This window comes from Delphinapterus leucas, chromosome 6, assembly GCF_059928025.1.
Source record: "Delphinapterus leucas isolate spDelLeu-1000000601 "Yukka" chromosome 6, BTC_Dleu_Yukka2, whole genome shotgun sequence".
Lineage (NCBI taxonomy): Eukaryota > Metazoa > Chordata > Mammalia > Artiodactyla > Monodontidae > Delphinapterus > Delphinapterus leucas.
In genome coordinates this window covers 86,343,863-86,366,667 of record NC_143134.1, presented here as the reverse complement: position 1 = coordinate 86,366,667, position 22,805 = coordinate 86,343,863, and the positions used below count along the sequence as shown (strand labels likewise).

Sequence of the window (22,805 nt, the reverse complement as noted above, 5' to 3'; positions counted from 1 at the left end):
ATGTAGAGTGACTCATAAGGAGAGGGAGGGAGCAAAACGATACCTGGCCGTGTGTGTGTGATCGGTCCATCAAGACTAGAGTTTAGCTATCTCTCAATAAGGACATTTCAGGAAGTGTAATTCCTTTGAGGTTGGGAAAGAAACTTCTTTCCATATAACAGGAAGGAGGAAGGAAAAGAGGAATGGGAAAGTTTTTTTTTTTTTTAAGGATTTTGATGAAAATTTCCCATCTCGTGACTTCTAGTTCCTCTGTGAATGGTGGCTTGGCACACCTGCTGAGCAAGTGGAGATGGCCTAAATTTGAGAAAAGTGAAAGAGATTTGAAATAGATTTGAGTAGCACCAGAGAGAAAATGGACTAAGGAAACAGTGACCTAAGTTCCATTGTTTTGTTCACATGTAAGCAAGCATGGAATAAGAATCTGTGGAATGGATGCATTATTTCCAGGTAGTATGAGGGCTGAATTTATCATGGCATCAGTAGACTTGATTGTGAGATTTCATCCAATAGTCATCAGCTACTTATGGGAAGGTATTTCTGGAAAAGGCAGAGATAGGGGATTTTGCCAGACAGGAAGGATTAAAGGTGATTGGATGGGGCCTATTTGTAGTGGAGCTTTTTAAATGTTGATAGACCGCCAAGCCTACCTTGGAGAGAGAGAAAAAGAAGACAAGAGCTTGGTGGATAGAGGAAGAGTAAGTGGAAAAACGACCTAAAGTTGAAAAATTAACAAGTAGTATATAAGCTGGAAGGGTGGAGGATGAGGCCAAAGGGTGGAATGTCAGACTGTATTATTCCAGGTGGCAGAAGTGTTCCTGGTAATAAGCTCTACAGTGTGGCAGTGACTGCACTGGAATGGAAGTAAAAATGAGATGACGTAGGAACAGGGAAGCTGGGTTATTGACAGGTCTATCCACATGGAGGTTAGAGCCCTCCACCACTCCTCACCTCTTCATGTTCCCCACCCTGGGCCCCCTCCACCTTTTGTCCCTCTCCCGGGGGCTCCACGGAATCTGCCTTCTCTCTGTGACCTTAAGCGTCAGATATTGTAGGATCAATGTCATAACTCTGGATAAGAAAATAAAATTAGTGAGAGAAGGCTGTAGTGCACATCTATTTTTGGTTTTTTGTTTTAACACCCAGTATCCGTAAGTCTTTCTGGAAAAACTACCTCAAGTGCTCTCTAGGATACTCACCCTATTTTTGAGTCCCAGTCTGTACAAGTAGAGTTGCCTTCCCTCTAGACCTCATTGTAAGGGTGGGTATGTGTGCAGCCTTGGCCAAAAAAAGGAGGTCCATGGTAAGCCCCCAAATGTCTGATACCCCAGTGCATAGTCTAGGACTCACCTCTGGTTCATGAGCTGCAGGTATCCTGGGGGAGGCGTACCACGGCTCCACCAAGGCTATGAATATCAGTGGTGGCACCTTCATCTTGACTGGTGAACTGTACACACTAAGGGCGATACCTTGTATATTCCCATCAAGCATAGATGGAAAGAAAGCACCGCGATCACCTTCCCCAGAGAGGGGGATGCCATCTTGATGACATCCTTGGAGATACTGTTTTAGTACTCAAAGGCACCCCCGTGCCCTTTTGATATAAGGCATCAGTGTGCTGTGCAGTTCTCTGGTCAGCCTCAGGGACATGGTGCTTGGATCAGATTGAGGAATGGGGGAGCAGGACAGGGTCAGGATATGGGAATGATGAGGCATGAACTTTGTTCCACCAGTAAGGACATTCTTTCTCTTCACTTTTTCTTACTTTCCCACTCCCTTTAAGACATCTTTTGCTTACTCTCAGCTGTATTTTACCCTGGGAGGTAGGTGGCTGCCTGGTCAACATTCCTACCACTGACAGCTGAGTGGTGCTTTTCCTCTGCCCAAAAAAAATGTCATCAATTGAGCAGCCCGAAAAAATACCCAGGGAGGGGAACCACTTCCCCAGGGTGCCTTTCTAGTAAGGAAAGCGCCACGTCAAGTTTAAAGTATGCTCTCCCGATACATTGACATGACCCACATCACAGATCCTCAAGCGGCTGCTGTGCTGTTCCTGGACCCTACGGCAACTAGCCCAGGGTCCAGTAGAGCAACACCTCCGCCCACATAGTGCCATTCAGGGTTCAGCCCCCTGTAGCAGCCTCTGGTCACTGAGTTCTAAGTAACGATTAAGCTGTTGTTTCTTCTTCAGCATTATTTTCAGAAAGGATACCTGTCCTTAACGCTCCTCAGGTATAAAAGACCTATCTTCCCTACTTCTCTAAAGGATATAAAACGTTCAGCGAGGGGGGAGATGTGGGCTGCTATACAATTTCATTAAGGCTAAGCTAAGCGGCAGAAGACAAAGCCCATCTCCTCGAATTTCATCAGGGAGGAAATGGGCTTTGGGGTGAGGGGTGGGGTGGCGGGGTTCAGCAAGAACTCCAGAGGACTGGTCACCTTTTAGCCAAAGCCAAAGGAAGCAATCAGTAAGAGCTGAACTATCTCCTTCCTTTCCCTTACACATAAGCCCTGAGTTACCCAAAACCCATGCCCCCAACACAGTACACAGAAAAGATACACTATTATTAGATAACTATTTATTTGGGAGAATCAATAATCTCCACAAGGAAGGAGTTATTTCTGGATGGGAAGTCTTCCTCCCTGGGAATTGTGGAGAATTGTTTTCTGTCTAAAGAGTAGAGACCGATGTCCAAACACAGTGCCTTCAGCAGTGCTGAGAGCAGCCGTGGGTGCCTGGCCAGCTTGACGCCTGTGGGTGGGGCTTGGATGGGGCACAGGCTCCCCGTGGGACACTGGTGGGAGATGTCTGTGACATAGTTGCTGGTCCTTGAATGCCACAACTTTCTGGGGGTGTCTCTTCTTATCTCTGATCTGTCTTGTACTTGGAGGATAACTCTGGCCAGCAAAGATAGGACTTGATATTTGATGGCAGGACTTGGTATTTGTCACTTTACAGGAGGGAGCCCTGTAGTTGAAAGGATGTCCCTGGACAGGCTGTGTCCGGACCTGCACTTCCGCCTTTTGCTGAGTTTTCCTCACCTGCACTGGGGGAGGACGGGGCCCTTGAGAGCAGGTGACATCAATTGCATGCTGACACCCCAGTTTCTCCACTAGGAACTTCCCGTTGTCTGTCACGATTTTCTGAGCTTCAGTTGTCCCAGTAAAGGCAGCTTTACTTTTAACTAGGCCTCTGTTCTGCACAGTTGATATGGGGCTGCCCTTTTCCTGGGCATCTTCTTGACTTTTGTATTCTATCCCAGAATAAAGCCATTGCAAGAAGTGCATCATTCTTTTTCCGTTATGGCCTTCAGGAAGAGGCTGTCCCTTCTGTGACAGGGTCTGGGAAGACTTGCTCGCAGGTGTCTGCCCTAGTACCATCTCCTGAGTAGGGAAACTCTTCCTCCTAAGTTGGGATGTCCCCAAGCCTTTATCCCCTCCATCAAGCTCTTTTGCCTTGGGCTCCAGAGGGCTCACTCCCTTTGCAGTTGGTGGGAAGTTCTTATGCTGGCACCTCCTTAAGGCCTGCTTAGGGGCCCAAGGTTCCTGCTGCTGCTCCATCCTGATTCCTCTGTCCTCCAAATGGACATGCAGCACGTGGGAAGCTCCCATGTCCCCACCTGAGACACCTTGGGCATGAGTCAGTGAGGCCTCGTAAGTCAAGTTATCTGAAGCAAGGGATGTGTCAGTGGGTTGGCCTTGAGCCTGGCTATGCTCCCTGTTCTCCAGTTTAAAGTTTAACTCACGGAACAGTTGTTCTTTAAGGTCTAATGATTTAGGATCTTGGCGAACTGGTAATTTGGGTGGGGGGCTTCCAGTGGTCACGGTAGTTTCTGCTTTATTCTCATTCACATTTATCATTTGGGAGCTCCCTGGCTTGCTAGTTGTCACCATGTCACTAGTTTTTAATTGAAGAGGATCAAGCTCTTCAGCCATGAATACCTCCCTAGACAATTTGGGCATGGAAACAGGTTCTGACTTTGCCACCTTTTTGCCCCGTTGCATTTCTCCTTTATCACTGGAACTCACACTCTTATGCTTCGGCTCATATCTGGCCCCAGCTTGCTTTGCAAGCAGCTTTTGGGGATTTCTGTTGGCTAGTTGAGTCTGTCTATGACCTGCTTTCCCTGTGATGCGGAGTGAAACAGACAGACGAGTCTGTCTGGCATCCTTAATTCTCTGAACATCCTCTGCCAGCCCACGGTTGACATCAGAGCGTGATTGTCTCAGGACCCTCTGTCCTCCTTTGCCCACAGGCGAGGTGGCAGGGAGAGAACGATCCAGGACAGGGGCTGAATTGGTTGTTGCCACTTTGTCTCCATGGAGAGATTCAGAGCTTCCTCTAAAGGACTTGAAGCTCCCAGATTTGGAGTCTGCCTCAGAAATCACATTGGTTGAGGAGGGCAAGTTGGCATGAGACAAGGACTGGGATGAGGCATCTTTCAATTTAAAGATCCGTATGGATTTAAGGACCTTGCGGGGAAGGGCCCACAACATCCTCATACGAAACCTTTTAATATGGGCTTCCAGCATCTGTTGTGTATTGGAATCAACAAAAGTCAGGTCCTGGAAGGTATTCAGGGAGTAGGCCACACCCACTGATGATGGCAAACTTCTCTGTTCTGTTTGGGTGTGGGATTTCACAGAAAGAAGCAATGTTTGCTTGATAGCATGCCATGAATTATGCACAGTCCCAGGGAGCCGACCCTCATTTATTTCTCCAAACTTCTTGCTCAAATGTACTTTTAGGACATTTTGAAGTTGTCTCTGACCTAGACTCTCTGCTGACATCCTTGAATTTTTCTCTGAGAGACTCACCATCTGACTGTTTAGGTCTTTCTCAGAGTCATACCCCAGATCCTTACCTGAAGAGCTCTTTGGGTCATTCAACAGGTGATCTTTTGGGCCATTCTCTAGGCTGTGTCCCAGATTCTTCCCCACACCTTCCTCTAGCTGGAACATTTCTGAGCTCCTCTCATGGAAGCCTCCAGTTTGGCTCAATCCAACATTTACATTTTTGCTACTCTGACCCTTAAACACAGAGATCAGTGAGACTCCATTATTGCTCACCAACTCAGATGCCTCTGAAAAACCATTTGGAGGCAATATCAGTGACACAGACTCGTAGATTCTGCGGGGCAGGCCCCACCGGTGTTGGATGAGCCTCTTTCTAAGGTGATGCTCTAGTTTCTTCCGAACTTCATCACTGAGAGGAAACTCCCCAGGAAGGATGGAGATTGAAACATGGGCCTGGGGGGCCCGGTGGCGAGGAGTGTTAGGAGCTGATGGACAAAAGTCTTCCCAAGATCTTTGGACCACAGAGGGTAAACCCCACAAATTTTCCTGTTGTTTCTGTAAAATGTTCCATTCCAGCTGTTGAATTTCAGATGAGGAGAGAGACTCGGACTCATCCTGAGGTCTGTGGAAACTTACTCCACAGGTCCTGATCTGGGGTAGAGGATCAGATGGTATGACTGGGAGTGGAGACTGAGGGTCGGCCTGGGACTGGACCTGAGTAAGAGGTAGGGGCTGAGATTGAGGCAGGGTTTGAGGCAAGGGCTCAGGCTGAATCTCAGGCAAGGACAGAGGCAGGGGATCAGGAAGCACTGGTGATTCTCGGCCTGTGGAGGCATTCGAGTTTCTATTGAAAATAAAGATTGAGGAACTGTCAGCCAAGACATGAACAGCAGAGGGCAAGGACTCGCTGTGCAGAGACGGGAGGCCCCAGAAGAACTGGATAGGTTTTTGCTGTAAATGGTCCTCCAGGGTCTTAGGATATGGGGGCTGCTGCACATGCAGCTCCTCTGGTCTGTCTTTGCTGCTCCGAAAGGGAAGGCAGCCTGCCGAGTCATGCTTATCACCAGTTGACGCTAACATTTTCCATGAAGAATTTAGTTGGTAGACTGGCCTAAGTTGTTCTGGAAAAGAACCTTTTTCATTTTCCTTTTCCTTCCACATCAGGAAATCGCTCCTCTTTTGGACTTGTCTCTCCAGGAGTGCCAGGACATCAGGGCTGAGAAATGAGAGGTTACCAGGCTCTACAAGGTTGGCTGCAGGGTCTCCCCCAGAAGAGGCCTCTGAAGAATGGAGGTCAAGAAACTGTTGATTGAAATCACATTGTGCCAGTAAGATGGAAGTTGATTTAGGTTGAGTCACAGATAAAGTGCACTCTGGCTGTGGTGAAACAGACAGAGTTGGTGGTGCATGATGGCAAGCAAAAGAATCGGGGTGATTCATTGCCTGGGACAAATCTGGTAAGGGATTGATATCTTGGGAAAGGGTGGGGTCAAGAGAGAAAACGGTATCCGGAGACAAAGTGGCCTCTCGTGGGAGGACAGGATCTGCTGTCTGAGTGTCATGTGGTAGGAGAGGGGGAAAGGCAAGGGGTTGGGGTGGGGAATAGTCCACTGGGAATTCGGAATCCAAGGAAGGAAAAGGCTCTGGTGCCAGAGAATGACCCAATGGGGAGGGTGAAAAAGAGTCAACTAAGGGGGTCATTGGGCCAGGGGAGAGAACGGAGGGGGGCAGTGGGGAAGGCTCAAGAAGAGAGGCTGGTGTTAGGTCTCTTGGAGGGACTGTTGAGAAGGCAGGGGACAGAGTAAATGATGGCTCACTCACAGGAGCTGTGGAAGCCAACGGGGACACAGAGGAAGTAGAATCTTCCAGGGCCTCTGGGAGTAGCAGCCGATTGATCTCAGCAGTGGCATTATTACACACCTCACAGAAGGGGTCTGGACATAAGAGCCGACGAATGCGGGTGTTGTCATCGTGCTGGCCCAGGAGGCTGCAGAAGACAGGAAGTACAAAGATGCAACCAGGACCAGAATAAGGAAAGGGGGACCTGCTGGCCTGGCAGGGGTGGGGTCATTTGAAGCCTGCTGCCCCTTCACATTGCTCCACATCCATGAGTTCACAACATGCTCAACAGCCCTCACCTCAAGGCCTTCATCACATACTCATTCCTATGCTACCCCCTGCCATGACTACAGCAGGTTGCACTGAATCCCTGGAATTGCATAGAACATGCTAAGGAGGGATCAGGAAAGAAGGGGAAAGACTAGTCACCTTTTCAGAATAGAAATCAGCATCGTTTTCTCCTCTATTTCTGTCTGGTGACATCTCCAACCTGAGAAACCAGGAGAGTGGGTTATATGTAATGAAGGTAGAAGCATAGGTATAAAAAAGGAGTCCCCTTACGGGAAACCCTTGGGATATTAGACTCTGAAAGACCCAAGAATTAGTAGATGAGGTCAAATGGTCAGTGATATTAACATGTGTATGTTGCTTCTTGTAAAGTACTTTCACATGCATTTTATCTCATGTGATGCTCAAAACCACCATGTGAAGCCCAGGGATCAGTGTTGCCTTAGAGAGGGATCTGATCATCCAGGAAGTCAAAGGACTTTTACAAAGTCAGGACACAGAAGTTCTGACTCTTGACATTTCACATGGCCACCTGTTGGGAAACACCCATTGCCCAGGCCCATCACTGGTTCATGCCCAGCGATGAGCAGAGCAGGGGATCTGAGGAGTGTCTCAGGCTCTGACTGCCCTCCCACAAGCCTCTCCTCTGAGAACTCTGGTTTCTGAGAGAAACTGTGTCTAGCAGTTGACATCCTCAGAGATCAGGGACCTTGGATCTCATGGAAAAGGCAGGAAGGGTCACCCTTGGAGAGTTCAGGTGGGACAGGCAGAACCTTACCTTTCGGTGTTCCACCTTTCCTTCTCCTCTTGGCTCTGCCCTGATGCTGAGAACAAAAAGAAAAGAATGAAGGGCTGGGGCTCATTTCTCTCACTCCTCTCTAGGAAACTCAGATATTCATTATCCATGAATAATATGACTCTATTTTAATTAATAGAACTTTATGTTCCTTCTTTTTATCAATTTTAAAGGCTTAAAATGCTTTCGATGTTTTTCTTCTTTGACAAACTCAAAGAAGGACTTTTGTCTATGAGATCCACACTTGATATTCCCAGTCAGAAGTCATCTGCCCAAGGAGGGCATAGCATCTGAGGCCAACAGTCACGTCCATGTCCTTCAGGTAGCACCCTGTATCCTGGAGCTCAGGCTCCAGCCTCTGGTCAGAGGCTCAGCATTGTTGCTCTGATCAGCCCAGCACAAAGGAAGGCTTTGTCGAGTGATGCCTGACATGAGAATGTACTCATGATCAAGCATTAGGGAACTCTGTTCTCCTGCAGAGATCCCAAACTCTCTAAATAACCCAACCTAGGGCCACAAAATTACTGTTTGGGATTTTATCCTGGAGTCCTCCAAACACTCAGATGGGACATGGGCTTCAACTGGAAGCCTTAGTCCTCCCTGAACCCCTAGCCCTGCCTGGCTTCTTTCCCTAGGACGATGATGTTCTATCCTCTCCTTGAACTTCCCATCTTAGGTGTCTCTCTGAGCCAACCAATCTCATTTTAAAATGTGGGAATAGAAATGGAAACAACAATAAAGAATCTCTGTTGGGGGCTCACCCCGGGCTGCTTACCTTTCGGATGTCTTTGGTTTTATTGAAGGTAGGTGAAAATGGCAAGCTCACCAGGTACCACAGGAGCAGAAGAAGCAACACCAACCCACACAGGACGATGAGGTTTTGGTCAATATCCAAGGACATTGAGCCAAAGCTCAGATATGGGTCAATAACGCTGTTCAAAAATGAGAGAACATTCCATGGTCTGAATCCCATTTCTGAACCGCAAGGCTGCCTGAGCATACTGAGCACTGAGAGTGCGGGTGCAGTCCCAGGCCTGTATCACAGAGCACTGAAGAGTCACAAAGGGTTTCTGAGTGTGGGGGAGGGGACAACATGGAGAGGGTGTGTCCACAGCCCCTCCCCCACCCACCAGTCCAGCAGACCCTTCCGCCCCTGCTGGGCCTTCCAGGTCCCTCTGCCCTACCCTGCCATCCTATTTTCCAGCTCCATCCTTTCATGGTTTCATATATTTACAGTAATGAAATTTTCTGCTTGTCCCATCTGTAACCCAGATACTACCTGGGTCCCCTTTACTGTTTGATAGAAACTTGACTTGGGTCTCACCAACTCCACTGCCTTAAGTGTCTGAAATACTGTCTGGAATTTTTGCTTGTACCCACACATTTATACTCAGGATCATATATGTCCTTAAATCCACCTTTCCTATAGAATCTTTTCACTACACAAACCCAGTTATAAAGAACTTAAAAGTTCTTTTATCCAGTTTTCTAAATGTTGAATAGGGAATTTTGCTTTTTGTTGCAGTCAGCCGTTACCATCTTCAGTCAGAGGGGCTGACTCAAATAATTAAAATGGATGATTTATTATTCAACATTCACAAAACTAAAGTTACTGTAAAATAAATGTAAATAATTAAACTTTCACGAGATCTTGAGGATAAGTCTGTAGCACTTATTTTTCTGAAGTTAGTGAAGCTTAAACTGCATAAAGACTTTTAGGACATGGTATACACACACACACACACACCCTTTGACAAACCAATCTGGTATTTTCAAATCTATGAATAAAGTGTTTCCTCATTTTATTCCAATCCTCCATCTTTCATTTTGACCCTACTTCTTCTTACGCTACCTAAAATACAGACAGGCCCTGCACTCTACATCAATTTTCTAACATGTGCACAAATCCCTGACCTCGTCAGTTTGGGCTGCCATAACAAAACACCATAGACTGGGTGCTTAAACAACAAACACTTATTTCTCGTAGTTCTGGAGGCTGGGAAGTCTGAAATGAAGGCAACAGCAGATTCTGTGTCTGGTGACACCTACTTCCTGGTTCGTAAACAGCTGTCTTCTCCCAGCAACCCTGCAGAAAAAGTGGGTGAGAGAGCTCTGTGAGGTCTCTTCTATAAGAGCACTAATTCCATTCAGGAAGGTTCCACTGTTAGGACCTAATCACCTCCCAAAGGCCCCATCTCCTAAAACTATGATATCATATTGGGCTTAGGGTTTCAACATATGAGTTTGGTGGGACACAAATATTCTGTCCATAACACTACCCAAAGGCTGCGCTAAGTCCTCTGGTGGCAGGGTGGGACCTAGGAATGTCAAAGCCTTAGAGAAGAATCAACTCTTGAGCAGCCTTACCTGAGTATCCTTGTGGGCCCTGTAAATATAATCTTTTCTTAAGTGTGCCTTGCCACAAAGGTTGAGAAGCTCTGCTCTATATAATCATCCCCATAAATGTTTGAAAATCAACTACCTCTCGTGCTTTTTTTCAGGCTCCTCTTGTCAGGTTTAAATAATCCCAGTATTCCCCTCCCCTCTTCCTACATCTTCCTTTCTAAACTCTTTATCTTCATGATAGCTGTTCTCTGAACTGTCTCCTAATTTCTCATGTCTTTCTTAAACTGTGATGCCCTTTATTTGACACCCATGGCCTAGCACAGTTACTTGACCTCCTGTGAAAGGGTTAGACAGCCTTCAAACCCACAGAGTCTTCTTTCAATTATGCAGGAACAGGTAACCTACGCTGAGGATAAAATCTGCCAAGAGGCACCACTTCCTCCTGACCTTGATATGCAGCCTCAGCCAAGTTTTCATTTAATAAATATTTACTGCTGGAAACTAGGAGACACAAGTACCTGTAAGTCACAGCCTCTGTCCTTAAGGACCTCATGGTGCAGTTTTAGGGGAAGGCCCTACACAGGTCAAGAGTTACATAACCGCACAGGAGAGGTCCCCCATGGCATTTGTGAATTGGCAAGTGATCTCTGGAATAGATCAGAGAAGGGACAGATGCTATGGGTGATAACTGCTCAGACATTTTATGCTCCTTAGGAAGGTATCCCTGCATGCCTCTCCAATTTTCTGATACAAATTAACGATTCTTGGAGAAGATGGTTAAAGAAGAGCTTTTCTCTTTTCAAAGGGCACATGTTGGCTAGATATCCTTACATACACGTGTGTGCCTTGCGTGTAAAACTTACAAGAAGTTTCAATATAAAGGCTTTTCCCAAAATGTTAATAAGATTCCTTTTCAGAACGTGGTAGAGCTCCTTCAAAATTTAAAGAAACAAAGGACTAAATGTACAGCACTTTTTTTTGCTTTTTTTTTCTTTTTGCTTTTTGTACCAACCACAAATAAACTCCATTGGTATTTAGTAGGAGAAGTTCACAGCACTTATCCTTCCTAGACTAACATCAATTATAAATTTATTTGTCTAATTTGTAAAACATTTTGCTTTCAGCGATCTCAGTGGATTTTCACAAACACCCTGTGATGTAAACAGTACAGGTATTATTGTGCCCATTTTATCAGTGAATAAAACTGAAGCTCAGAGACGGGAAGAAACTTCCTTAGATCGTTCAGCAAGTAAGTAGTAGAGCCCTGACTACTAAATTCCCCACATTCTCAATGCTACTATTTTAAACAATATAAATAAGTGACTTCTTAAAAAGTATGCCCTGGTACTAAAATTAAAGTGGTTATGTGATTGAGAATATTCACTTTATCCATTAAATGATGCCAAATTTGGGAAGTAAAGAAAAGCTATTTTTGGCATCCTAGCACCTCTTAGGTACCTTTTCCTTATCATTCTTAGCACCAGTATCTTGATGAGTTTTCTCTATTGCCCTCTTAAAACCTACTTTCAAGAACTCTATTACATATGACTCTCAGTAAGGTATAAATGAATAATAAAAGTTTACAATGTCATCCCTCCCAGGAACACACTTCACACATTTTACATATATGTAACCCCAAAGCCTTGTAATAAAGCTCTCACCAGAGCATTTCAGGCAGCCATCCTGAGGTGGCAGTGGTGGCTTTCAGTAGAATGAGATCTTCTCCTCTCCCCCCAATGACATCTTCCCAGTTGACCTTCGTCACCACACGGAAGTCTGGTCCCAGATCTCAGCGTGCGCATGGTTAGATTATCCCCAAGGAAGAGTATTTTCCAAAAGCTCTACTAGAATAGTACGCTGCCTATTGGAGGAGACTCAGTAGGGATAAGTCGTTCGTCTAGGATTGTCACATGTCCTCAGTGCTCTCGCTCACATCCTGGCCACGGTCCCAAGGATGAGCCACGTAGAGGGAGCATTTTTTAGGTTACCAAAAAGCCTGAAGAACAACAGATTCTAGAGCAGAATCCTTTAAAACTGCACTTAACACAGCCGATTTAAGATGTTCTTCATTCATACACACACCACACTTTTAACTGAACTCTACCATGTAGTATTTCTAGTAGAAATATCAAGAAAATAAGGCATTGCCTCTGCCCTCAGGCAGGTCATAGTTCAGTAAGTAAGGCCTGCAAACAACTATAATAAAGTGATACGAACTATAAAAGAAGTAGGAATAAGAACACAATGAAAATACAGATAAAGGAGCAATTAATTCTTCCGCCAGGAGGGAGACGAGAGAGAGGCAGGGCAACTTTCCGACGTGGTGCCCACTGAGATGGGCCTTGTGAGGTCACCCCTCCTCCTCTCTGTCCTTGCCCTGGCCCTCTTCCTGTTCCTCACCCCCTTCCTCCTCATCCTCCTTTGCTTCTTTCTTTAGACTTTTAATTTTTAGAGCAATTTAAGGTTCACAGCAAAACTGAGCAGAAAACACAGAGCTCCCATATGCCAATCTGACCCCCCAACACCCCTCCACACACACACACACAACCTCTCCCACTATCAACATCCAGCACCAGGACTTCCCTGGTGGCTCAGTGGTTACGCCTGCCAATGCAGGGGACATGGGTTTGATCCCTGGTCCAGGAAGACCCTACATGCCACGGAGCAGCTAAGCCTGTGCACCACAACTACTGAGGCAGTGCTCTAGAGCCTGTGAGCCACAAGTACTGAGCCCACAAGCCACAACTACTGAAGCCCACGTACCTAGAACCCATGCTCTGCAACAAGAGAAGCCACTGCAATGAGAAGCCCATGCACCGCGATGAAGGGTAGCCCCCGCTCACTGCAACTAGAGAAAGCCTGCGCGCAGCAAAGAAGACCCAACACAGTGGAAAGGAGAGGGGAGGGGAGGGGAGGGGAGGGGAGGGGAGGGGAGGGGAGGGGAGGGGAGGGGAAAGGAAAGGAGGAAGGGAGGGAGGGAGGAAATTAAAAAAAAAAAAAATCCAGCACCAGACTGGGACATTTGTTACAATCATACCTACATTGACACATCATTATCACCCAGAGCCCATAGTTTACATGAGTTTAGACAAGTGTATAGTGGCATGTATCCACCATTGTAGTATCATACAGAGTAGTTTCACTGCCCTGAAAATCCTCTGTGCTCTCTGCCTCTTCACCGCATCCTCCACCCTAACCCCTGGCAACCACCAATCATTTTTACTGTCTCCAGTGTTTTGCCTTTTCCAGGATGTCATATAGTTGAAGTCATACAGTGTGTACGTTGTAGCCTTTTCAGATTGGCTTCTTTCACTTAGTAATATGCATTTAAGGTTCCTGCATGTATTTTCATGGCTTAATAGCTCATTTTTTTCAGTGCTGAATGAATACTATTCAGTTGTCTGGATGTACCACAGTTGATTTACCCACTCACCTTAGACATCTTGTTGCTTCCCAGTTTCGGCACTTACGAATAAAGCTCCTATAAACTCTTTTTTTAAAAAAAACACGTTGTTGAGGCATAGTTCACATACCATATAATTCACCCATTAAAAGTGTACAGTTAAATGACTTTTAGTATATTCACAGTGCTGTGCATCCATCACTACGATCAATTTGAGAACATTTTCATCGCTCTAGAAAAGAAACTCTGTTCCCCCCGGCCTTCACCCTTCAACCTCATCACTCTCCCCAGCCCTAGGTTACCACTAATCTACTTTCTCTATAGATTTGTCAATTCCAGACATTCATATAAATGGAATTATACAATATGTGGCCTTTCATATCTGGCTTCTTTCACTGAGCATAATGTTTTCAAGGTCAGTCCATGTTGTATCATATATCAGTACTTCACTTCTTTTCATGGCAAGTAATATTTCATTTTATGGATATACCACATTTTGTTTATACACTGATCAGTTGTTGAACATTTGGTTTGTTTCCACTTTCAGCTATTATGAATAAAGCTGCTATGAACATCTGTGTACACATTTTGGTGCAGACATATGTTTTCATTTCTTGCTTATTCAGTTTTGCAATAACTTAAAGTCACACTTTGTCTAAGTTTGTTGTTTTCTGAGATTTTGGTAATATAACCATACCAGACTCCCTATGAAATGAAAGCTTTGGAGTCTAAATGCAGTTTTTGTCAAATGTCTGGGTGCATCAATTTGCCCTCCTGCCAACACTCTCAAAATTAGCCCTTGAGTCAGCAGGAATTATGGTGATGCATAATGCTTAACATTTAAAAGTAATGAACACCTTATGTTCTCAAGTTCCTATTCTTAGAAAATCAGAAGAGGGTGTGGGAAGAGAAAGTGCAATCCAGCCAAGGTGAACATGAGCAAACCTATAACATATATAAAAGTGCATGTCTGGTCACACTAAAGCATTGGGCATGTGTCTGAGGATGAGGGTAGCAAAAAAAATTAGGCTGAAAAAGAAGGGGACTCAACTGGGAATGACTTTGAATGACAGTTTAAGAAGCCTGAACTCTGGACCAAGGCGTGGGAAGCTAAGGTTTTCATAACCAGAAGAATGGCATTCCCAGATCTCTCTTTTGGGAAGATGACTGGCAAGGTGACTGAGAGTTAGGGGAAAACATGCAAATTATATCACATAGGACTTTTTCTCTTGCAGGTGAGAGAAAACCTAATGAATTCTAGCTTGAGCAAAAATTTTAATTTATTGGCTTCTATTTCTCTACAACACAGGAGCAGATTCAGCTTCTGACTTGCTACCTCTTGGTTCTGCTTTCTTGGTGTTGACTCATTCTCAAGCCACTTCTCTTATAGTCCCAAGATGGCATCCAGCCAGGAAAAACAGAATTGTTGTCCCAGTTTCTCAACCAAAGTCCCAACATTCAAGTGACTGGGACCAGCTCAGGTCATAAGAACACCCATGAAATAATTACTAGGAACCAGAGAATACTACTGGCCTAGTCTAGGTCAGTGCTACTCAAAGTGTGGTCCATGGACCAATGCCTGTTTCCACATTTTTGTTACCATCTGCAACAAGATAAGTATAGACAATGGAATATTACTCAGCCATAAAAAGAAACGAAGTTGAGTTATTTGTAGTGAGGTGGATGGATCTAGAGTCTGTCATACGGAGTGAAGTAAGTCAGAAAGAGAAAAACAAATACCATATGCTAACACATATATATGGAATCTAAACAAACAAACAAAAATGGTTCTGAAGAACCTAGGTGCAGGACAGGAATAAAGACACAGAGAATGGACTTGAGGACACGGGGAGGGGGAAGGGTAAGCTGGGACGAAGTGAGAGAGTGGCATGGACCAAATGTAAAATAGATAGCTAGTGGGAAGCAGCTGCATAGCAGAGAGAGATCAGAAGCTTTTAAGTTAGGTCCCATTTGTTTATTTTTGTTTTTATTTTCATTGCTCTAGGAGGTCGATCAAAAAACATATTGTTGTGATTTATGAAAAAGAGTGTTCTATGTTTTCCTCTAAGAGTTTTATAGTGTCCGGCCCTACATTTAGGTCTTTGATCCATTTTGACTTTATTTTTATGTGTGGTGTTAGAAAATGTTCTAATTTCTTTCTTTCTTTTTCTTTCTTTCCCTTTCTTTCTTTCTTTCTTTTTTTTTTCTTTCTTCCTTCCTTTCTTTCTTTCTTTCTTTCTTTCTTTCTTTCTTTCTTTCTTTCCTCCCTTCCTCCCTCCCTCCCTCCCTCCTTCTCTCTTTCTCTCTTTCTTTCTTTCTGTGGCATGGCTTGCAGGATCTTAGTTCCATGACCAGGGATCAAACCCAGGCCCTGTGACTGAAAGTGCTGAGTCCTAACCACTGGACTGCCAGGGAATTCTCCTAATTTCTTTATTTTACATGTAGCTGTCCAGTTTTCCCAGCACCATTTATTAAAGAGACTGTCTTTTCTCCATTGTATAGTCTTGCCTCCTTTGTTGTAGATTAATCGACCATAGGTGCATGAGTTTATTTCTGGGCTTTCTATCCTGTTCCATTTATCTATATATCTGTTTTTGTGCCAGCACCATACTGTTTTGATGACTGTAGCTTTGTAGTATAGTCTGAAGTCAGGGAGCCTGACTTCAGCTACATTTTTCTTTCTCAGGATTGCTTTGGCTATTTGGGGTCTTTTGTGTTTCCATACAAATTTTAATTTTTTAAAAAAGATGACTTCTTTCCCAAAATGTTGTAATGCTTATTTGGTAAAAGAGGTCTTGGGGAGTGAGAGCTACAAATATGGAGAGGGAAAAAGAGTAACTCCTGAGTGTTACTGAACTGTAGACAGATTTCTAGAAATACTAGAAATTGTACTTGGTAGACCAAATAGATACATTTAAATGAGGATTCCAGGAAATGCTGGGCATTGCTTTGCAAATGGCCATCTCTAAATTTTACAGATATTATGTGCACTCACAAAAAGATCCATGGTTCTTGCCCTTTGGTCTACAGTGTAATTTCTCAAAGAGTGTTTACAATGGGTAAGAATTATATAGAAAAAAATAAAACAGGAGGGTCATGTTCAGAACCCATATATATGGACACTTGATTTATGATAAAAATGAAACTACAAGAAGTGAGGAAAGAATGGCCATTACAATAAATAATGCTGGAAAAACCAGACAGCCACAAGGGGGAAAATTATGTTAAATCAAAGACATTAGATAAAAAAGAATAATTCACACTGTGTATCTGACATCTCATAGTACAAAGCAGTGCTTCTCAAAGTGTGGCCCATGGGCCACTTGCATCCAGGTCACCTGGGTGCTACTTAAAGATATAGATACTTGAGCCTACCTTAGACTTGTTGGTTCCCTAGTAGTAAGATCTAAGAACCTGTATTTTTGTCAAACTCCCCTAGATGTTTTTTAGTACACTAAAGCTTGAGATTCACCAGCAAATCATTTTGCACTTAGAAAAACAACTATCTGAACCCTGGCTCTGCAAATTTATGGGCTAATTAATTAATCTGTCTAATGTAAGTTTTCTTCCCAGTAAAGTGGTGATAATAATAACTTACCTCATAGGTAAGTTGTGATGATTGAATGAGATATTGCATATACAGTGCTTACCATAGTCCTGGTTCATAATAGACACTCCATAAATGTTAAAATTACTCTCCATATCCAGTAAACCGGATAAAAATGATGTGTTTTCAATCATAAACAACAAATTTCCATTCTAAAATTATAATTTTGAACTAGTATTACGGTATATAAAGGACAGTACCTTTGTCGAGCATACTGACATGTAAGTGGAGAGTATTTGATCTTGTGAACTTGTTTGGAGGTAATATCTAGACAATATAGCTATTCATTCATACACTTGCACAAAAAAAACCGTGGTCCCATCTAAAATATGCAACCTTATGGGACTTCCCTGGTGGCGCAGTGGTTAAGAATCCGCCTGCCAATGCAGGGGACACGGGTTCGAGCCCTGGTCCAGGAAGATCCCACATGCCGCAGAGCAACTAAGCCCGTGCACCATAACTACTGAGCCTGTGCTATAGAGCCCGCGAGCCACAACTACTGAGCCTGTGTGCCACAACTGCTGAAGCCTGTGCGCCTACAGTCTGTGCTCCACAACAAGAGAAGCCACCACAATGAGAAGCCCACACACCACAATGAAGAGTAGCCCGCACTCGCCTCAACTAGAGAAAGCCTGTGAGCAGCAATGAAGACCCAACACAGCCAAAAATAAATAATAAATAAATAAATGTATCAAAAAAAAAAAAGAAAGAAAAGATGCAACCTTAGGTCTTGTGCATGTGATACAATGAGGGACATCTGCCCCATGACCCCAATGAGCTAAATCACCTTGGGAATGAATGTATGGCAGATTAATTCATTCAGCAAACATTTACTGGAGGATTATGATGTTCCAGGTACTGTGCCAGACTCTGAGCATTAAGAAGAGAAAGCTGTGGTCCTTCCCCTCCAGTAGCACACAGTTTATGAGATGTTGCAGCATGTTATCTTCACATTTACATGTATTACACATGCAGCAATTTTTTTACACATTAGTTACACATTAAGTTTTTTGTTAAATGGCTAGGAAACTGGAAAAGCCTGGTTTTTTTGGACAGGCTTTTTGGAATTAGGGATAAAAGAAAAATATTAAACAGTACATTTACTGTACCTAGCTTCCTCTCCTCCTCCTGCCTCCCAAAGCGAACATTTGTCTTTGACACTTTGAAAACAATGCTCCATTTTCTTCTAGCACCCAGCACTACTGAAAGTAAGCGTGATACAATGAGTAAATGAAGGAAACTGCCCCGTGAAACAAAAGCTACCTTAGCAACTTCTCTGGTCTGTCCACTCATCTCCTTGCTCTTCAGTACTCAGGGACTAACTGTCAGTGCTGCAAAGTGGACAGCTACTTCAGAAAGTAATGGGGAAAAGAGGTGACAAATCAGGGCCCGACTGTGCCCACTCATAACCAGGAACACCTGAGATTCAGGTGAGACGTTCTGCAGAGACCGTCTATACCAGATTCCTAGGATTACCGTAACTAAGTTCCACCATAACACAGTTGGGTGGCTAAAACAACATAAATTTATTCTTTTGCAGTCTGGGGACCAGAAATTCAACAGCAAGGTGTCAGCAGGGCCAGGCTCCCTCTAAGGGCTCTAGGGAAGAATCTGTTCCATGCCTCTCTCCTAGCTTCTGATAACTGCAGGCAATTCTTGGTATTCCTTGTCTTGTAGCTGCATTGCTCTAATCTCTGCCTCAAACAACACATGGCCTTCCTCTCTCTGTGTCATCTCTTCTTATAAGAACACCAGTCCTTGGATTATAGGCTCAATCTATTCTACGATGTTCATGTGAATTTGACTAATTACATCTGAAAAGATCCTATTTCTAAATAATGACATTCTAAGGTTCCCAGTGGATATGAATTTGGGGGAGACACTATCCAACCCAGTCCAGTCTCAGGAGAGCATGGTCTTAGGGGAAGGCGGTGATAAGGGTTAGTTGAAATGCAGGCAGGCAGCAGATGGGAGCAAAGGCCAGGAGACAGAAACAGCGGCGCACTTAGCATCCAGCAGCACTGATCTATTCAGGGTTGCCTTCCCACATGTTCCTACCTTCACTGACAGGGCCCACGTGTCCACTTAGGCATAAGAGGCACAGGGTCAAGGTACCTTTAGGGGACTATGAAAATGTTTCAATCTCTTTTAAAATCTAAAGAAAAAATAAATACAATCCAACCTGGATTATATTGATATTTATATCAGTATAGTCATAACATACAATTTTTAATATTTTTTATGGAGGAGGGGGCTCAGGAGAGGCTAAAGTGCTTAAGGCACACAAAAGTCATAATGCAGCCCCATTTACCAATGTTCATGCTCATGCTCTCTGGTGGAAATTTCCTCCCTCTTCCATCATCCATCTTACCCTTCAGGCCTCAATTTATGAATCATTTGTCTTGGGGAAATTTTCCTTGAGAACATTTTCTCCTCCATCTCACCCCTATTGCATTCCCCCACATACTCACACCTAGCTTGGTTTATGTGCTCCTTATGTGCATAGCTCTATCACTCCATCTCCACGTTATTTTACAATGACCCATTCCTATGGAGTCACTCAGAGACTCAATTTCAGGTATCACTGTGATGCAGATACTACTGGTGCTCCACCTAGATCCACTTTGTCGTTATCGTGCCTCAGTTGTCATGAGTGCATGGCTCACACTCCAAGCCTCCCAGAGAAACTGTCCTTGCCTGACAGAACTGTCTGGCGGTGCTTGAGAGCTCACATTAGCGTCTATTCAAACCCACCTCCAAGGGTGGTCCATAGCTAACCAGTGACCGATAGCAGGGTTGTAACAGCCCAGCCCCCTTGCCAATGGGGAGAATATCTTGTATGGCACCATTCACTCTCCAGAGTGTCCCGTGAAATCACATCATAGCTTAGCTTCTTCCCCTGCCCTGTTTCCCCACCACATATACAGCATTCCCTCAGGATTAAGTGGCTTGCTAAGAATACCCACATCAATCTCTGCTTCTAGGGAGCATGACCTGAGACATTTTGAATTGCCATGACCAGCATTAACAAACTGGCAAAAACTGTCTAATAAATGAACATATCGAATGAATGAATGAATGAGTGGACAAATGAAGGAATAAATGTTGGAGAGACATGGAAGCAAGCATCAAAGACCTACACAGGCCTTTACAAGGGCTGAACTGATAATCAAAGAACTTCAGCCCTTGCTAAACTAACAGCTTGAGCACAGGGAGAAAAGATAGGCATGTAGGCTCTAGAACAATGGCGTAAGACAGGTTTACTCACAAAAACTGGGGAAGAGCCTGACAATTAGACCTGAAGGACAATGCCTGCTGTGTGCCTGGTTAGTCACTTCCACAAATACCAACAGACTAAGATGATATTAAGCCATCAAAACTGATGGAGATTTCCTCAAATTCTCTCAGACCTGATTGGCCCAGAGCTGGGGACAAGATGAGTTTGCAAGTTTGGATTATGAGGTTAGTTCCAATGAATATTTGGTAACGATGATTTGTTGATGAAAGGCTGCGTTTGGGGCTTCCCTGGTGGCACAGTGGTTGAGAGTCCGCCTGCCGATGCAGGGGACACGGGTTCGTGCCCTGGTCCGGGAGGATCACACATGTCGTGGAGCGGCTGGGCCCGTGAGCCATGGTCGCTGAGCCTGAGCGTCCAGAGCCTGTGTTCCGCAACGGAAGAGGCCACAACAGTGAGAGGCCCGCGTACAGCAAAAAAAAAAAAAAAAGAAAGAAAGAAGGGCTGCCTTTGAAGACCTGATACCTTGTGATAGTACCCTGGTGATCCTAAAAGTGTGGTCCTCTGGAGCCAGGGTCAGACAAGCTGGGAAAATAAGAGAAGATTTCATGGCATGGAATTTCTATCATAGATATGATTCTTTGTAATTTAAGCAGATCCTCTCAACCTTTGCAGCAGTTTTGGAGCTGAGCAGATGGCAGGGGAAGGCTTGACTAAGTGGTGAAGTTTCAGCTGCAAAAGGCAATTCCTAGAATGACAATTCAGAAACTCATTTTCCCCAACACATCATATTGGCAGTGGGTTCATGAATCTTTTTAGGAAAACGAGAAGGAAGCAGTGCATCAGAATAAGGCATCCTATGTTTGGTTAGGTTATATGGAAGCAAACACTACTGAATCCAATTCTTCCTTAGTGTTTGCTATTCCCAAGGCAGAGGGCCAGACTTGTTTGTAAATTAAATAATACCAAAAAAGCTAAAGCTCAGGGTCTGCAATCTAAAAGACTTCCGGCACACAAAGCAACTACTAAATGCATTCTAAGTTGCTCCAACCCTGGCGGGCATTACAGACCCCTGTAGTTTCCAGCTACATCTTATAAGGCCCCAACCCCCAGGCCATGGACCAGTACCGGTCCATGGCCTGTTAGGAACCAGGCCACACAGCAGGAGGAGAGAGGCAGGCAAGCGAGCAAAGCTTCATCTGTATTTACAGCCGCTCCCCATCGCTTGAATTACCGCCTGAGCTCTGCCTCCTGTCGGATCAGCGGTGGCATTAGGTTCTCAAACCCTGCTGTGAACTGCACATGTGAGGGATCTAGGTTGCCCGCTCCTTATGAGAATCTAATGCCTGAGGATCTGAGGTGGAGCTGAAGCAGTGATGCTAGCGCTGGGGAGTGCAAATACAGATTATCATTAGCAGAGAGGTTTGACTGCACAGAGACCATGATAAATCAATTGATTGCAGACTCATATTAAAACCCTATCAGTGAGTGGCAAGTGAAAACAAGCTCAGGGCTCCCACTGATTCTGCATTATGGTGAGTTGTATAATTACTTCATTATATATTACAATGTAATAATAATTAGAAATAAAGTGCACAATAAATGTAATGTGCTTGAATCATCCTGAAACCATCCCCCACCCCGGGGTCCATGGAAAAATTGCCTTCCATGAAACCAGTCCCTGGTGCCAAAAAGGTTAGGGACCGCTGTTATAAAGAAACAGCGAGTTTGTAGAAAGAACATAATCTGGACTCAAATCCTGCCTCTGATACTAAATAACTATATTATCTTGAACAAATTGCTTTTCCTTTCCGAGCCTGTTTCCACAAATGTAACATGGGGATGGAGGTGGGGGAGGGAATAATAGCAATCTCAAAGGATTATTGTAAAAATTCAGTGTGATAATGTTTATGAAAGTAACTGGCAAACAGTAGACTTTAAACTCATATCAGTTTTTCTTCATTTCTACTCTGCCTAGCTTGGCAGAAGTTTATGTCAAAATAGCTGCGTTCTTTCAAACCATTTCAGCTCTGGCTCATCTATAATTTTTCCTTTATCTTCAAGTAACTTTAATATTAAAGTTTGTGTTCCTTGAAATTCCATAGCCCTTATTCTGTGTGAACGAAGCAATGAGCTCCGGCTTTTGGGATTTTAGTTTCGATCCATTGCATTGCGTATGTAACAAACTATAAATGCATTCGATATTCAGAAACTATAAATGTATATTGTCTTTTAGTGAGGACTGAGGACTGGTTGTTTTAATTCAGTTTAAATTACTCAAATGCAACAAAAGTGTTATCAACTGAGATTATTTCTGTGGCAAATAATAGAAAAGCTATTCAACAGGCTTTAAAAATTCAGGGAATTTACTAGCTCCTGTAACTGAAAAGTCCATAGGACTTTCCATGGGTTGGTCCCAGGCATGGTTTGCTCTATAGGCTCTGGCTCAATTTTTCTGCAGTTACCTCAGTTCTGTCTGCCTTCAAATGTTGGCTTT

At 44.2% G+C, this 22,805-nt stretch overlaps 1 protein-coding gene across 5 annotated transcripts in view; it reads right to left on the bottom strand.

Annotated features, from left to right (window-relative positions):
- Positions 1–2,381: 2,381 nt before the first annotated feature.
- The window catches only part of LOC111171145 (spermatogenesis-associated protein 31D4-like), a 192,042-nt gene continuing 171,618 nt past the window's right edge, over positions 2,382–22,805 (bottom strand). For 4 of the 5 annotated variants that reach the window (XM_089913337.1, XM_089913335.1, XM_089913338.1 and 1 more), the window contains 4 exons: positions 8,493–9,803; positions 7,700–7,745; positions 7,063–7,123; positions 2,382–6,781 (listed from right to left, as the gene is read on the bottom strand). In XM_089913337.1, coding sequence (XP_089769463.1) covers positions 2,614–6,781; positions 7,063–7,123; positions 7,700–7,745; positions 8,493–8,717 — 4,500 coding nt within the window. In that variant the 5' untranslated portion in view covers positions 8,718–9,803 and the 3' untranslated portion in view covers positions 2,382–2,613. The remainder of the gene's footprint in view (positions 6,782–7,062; positions 7,124–7,699; positions 7,746–8,492; positions 9,804–22,805) is intronic. The other variant, XM_089913339.1, reaches the window with a different exon arrangement.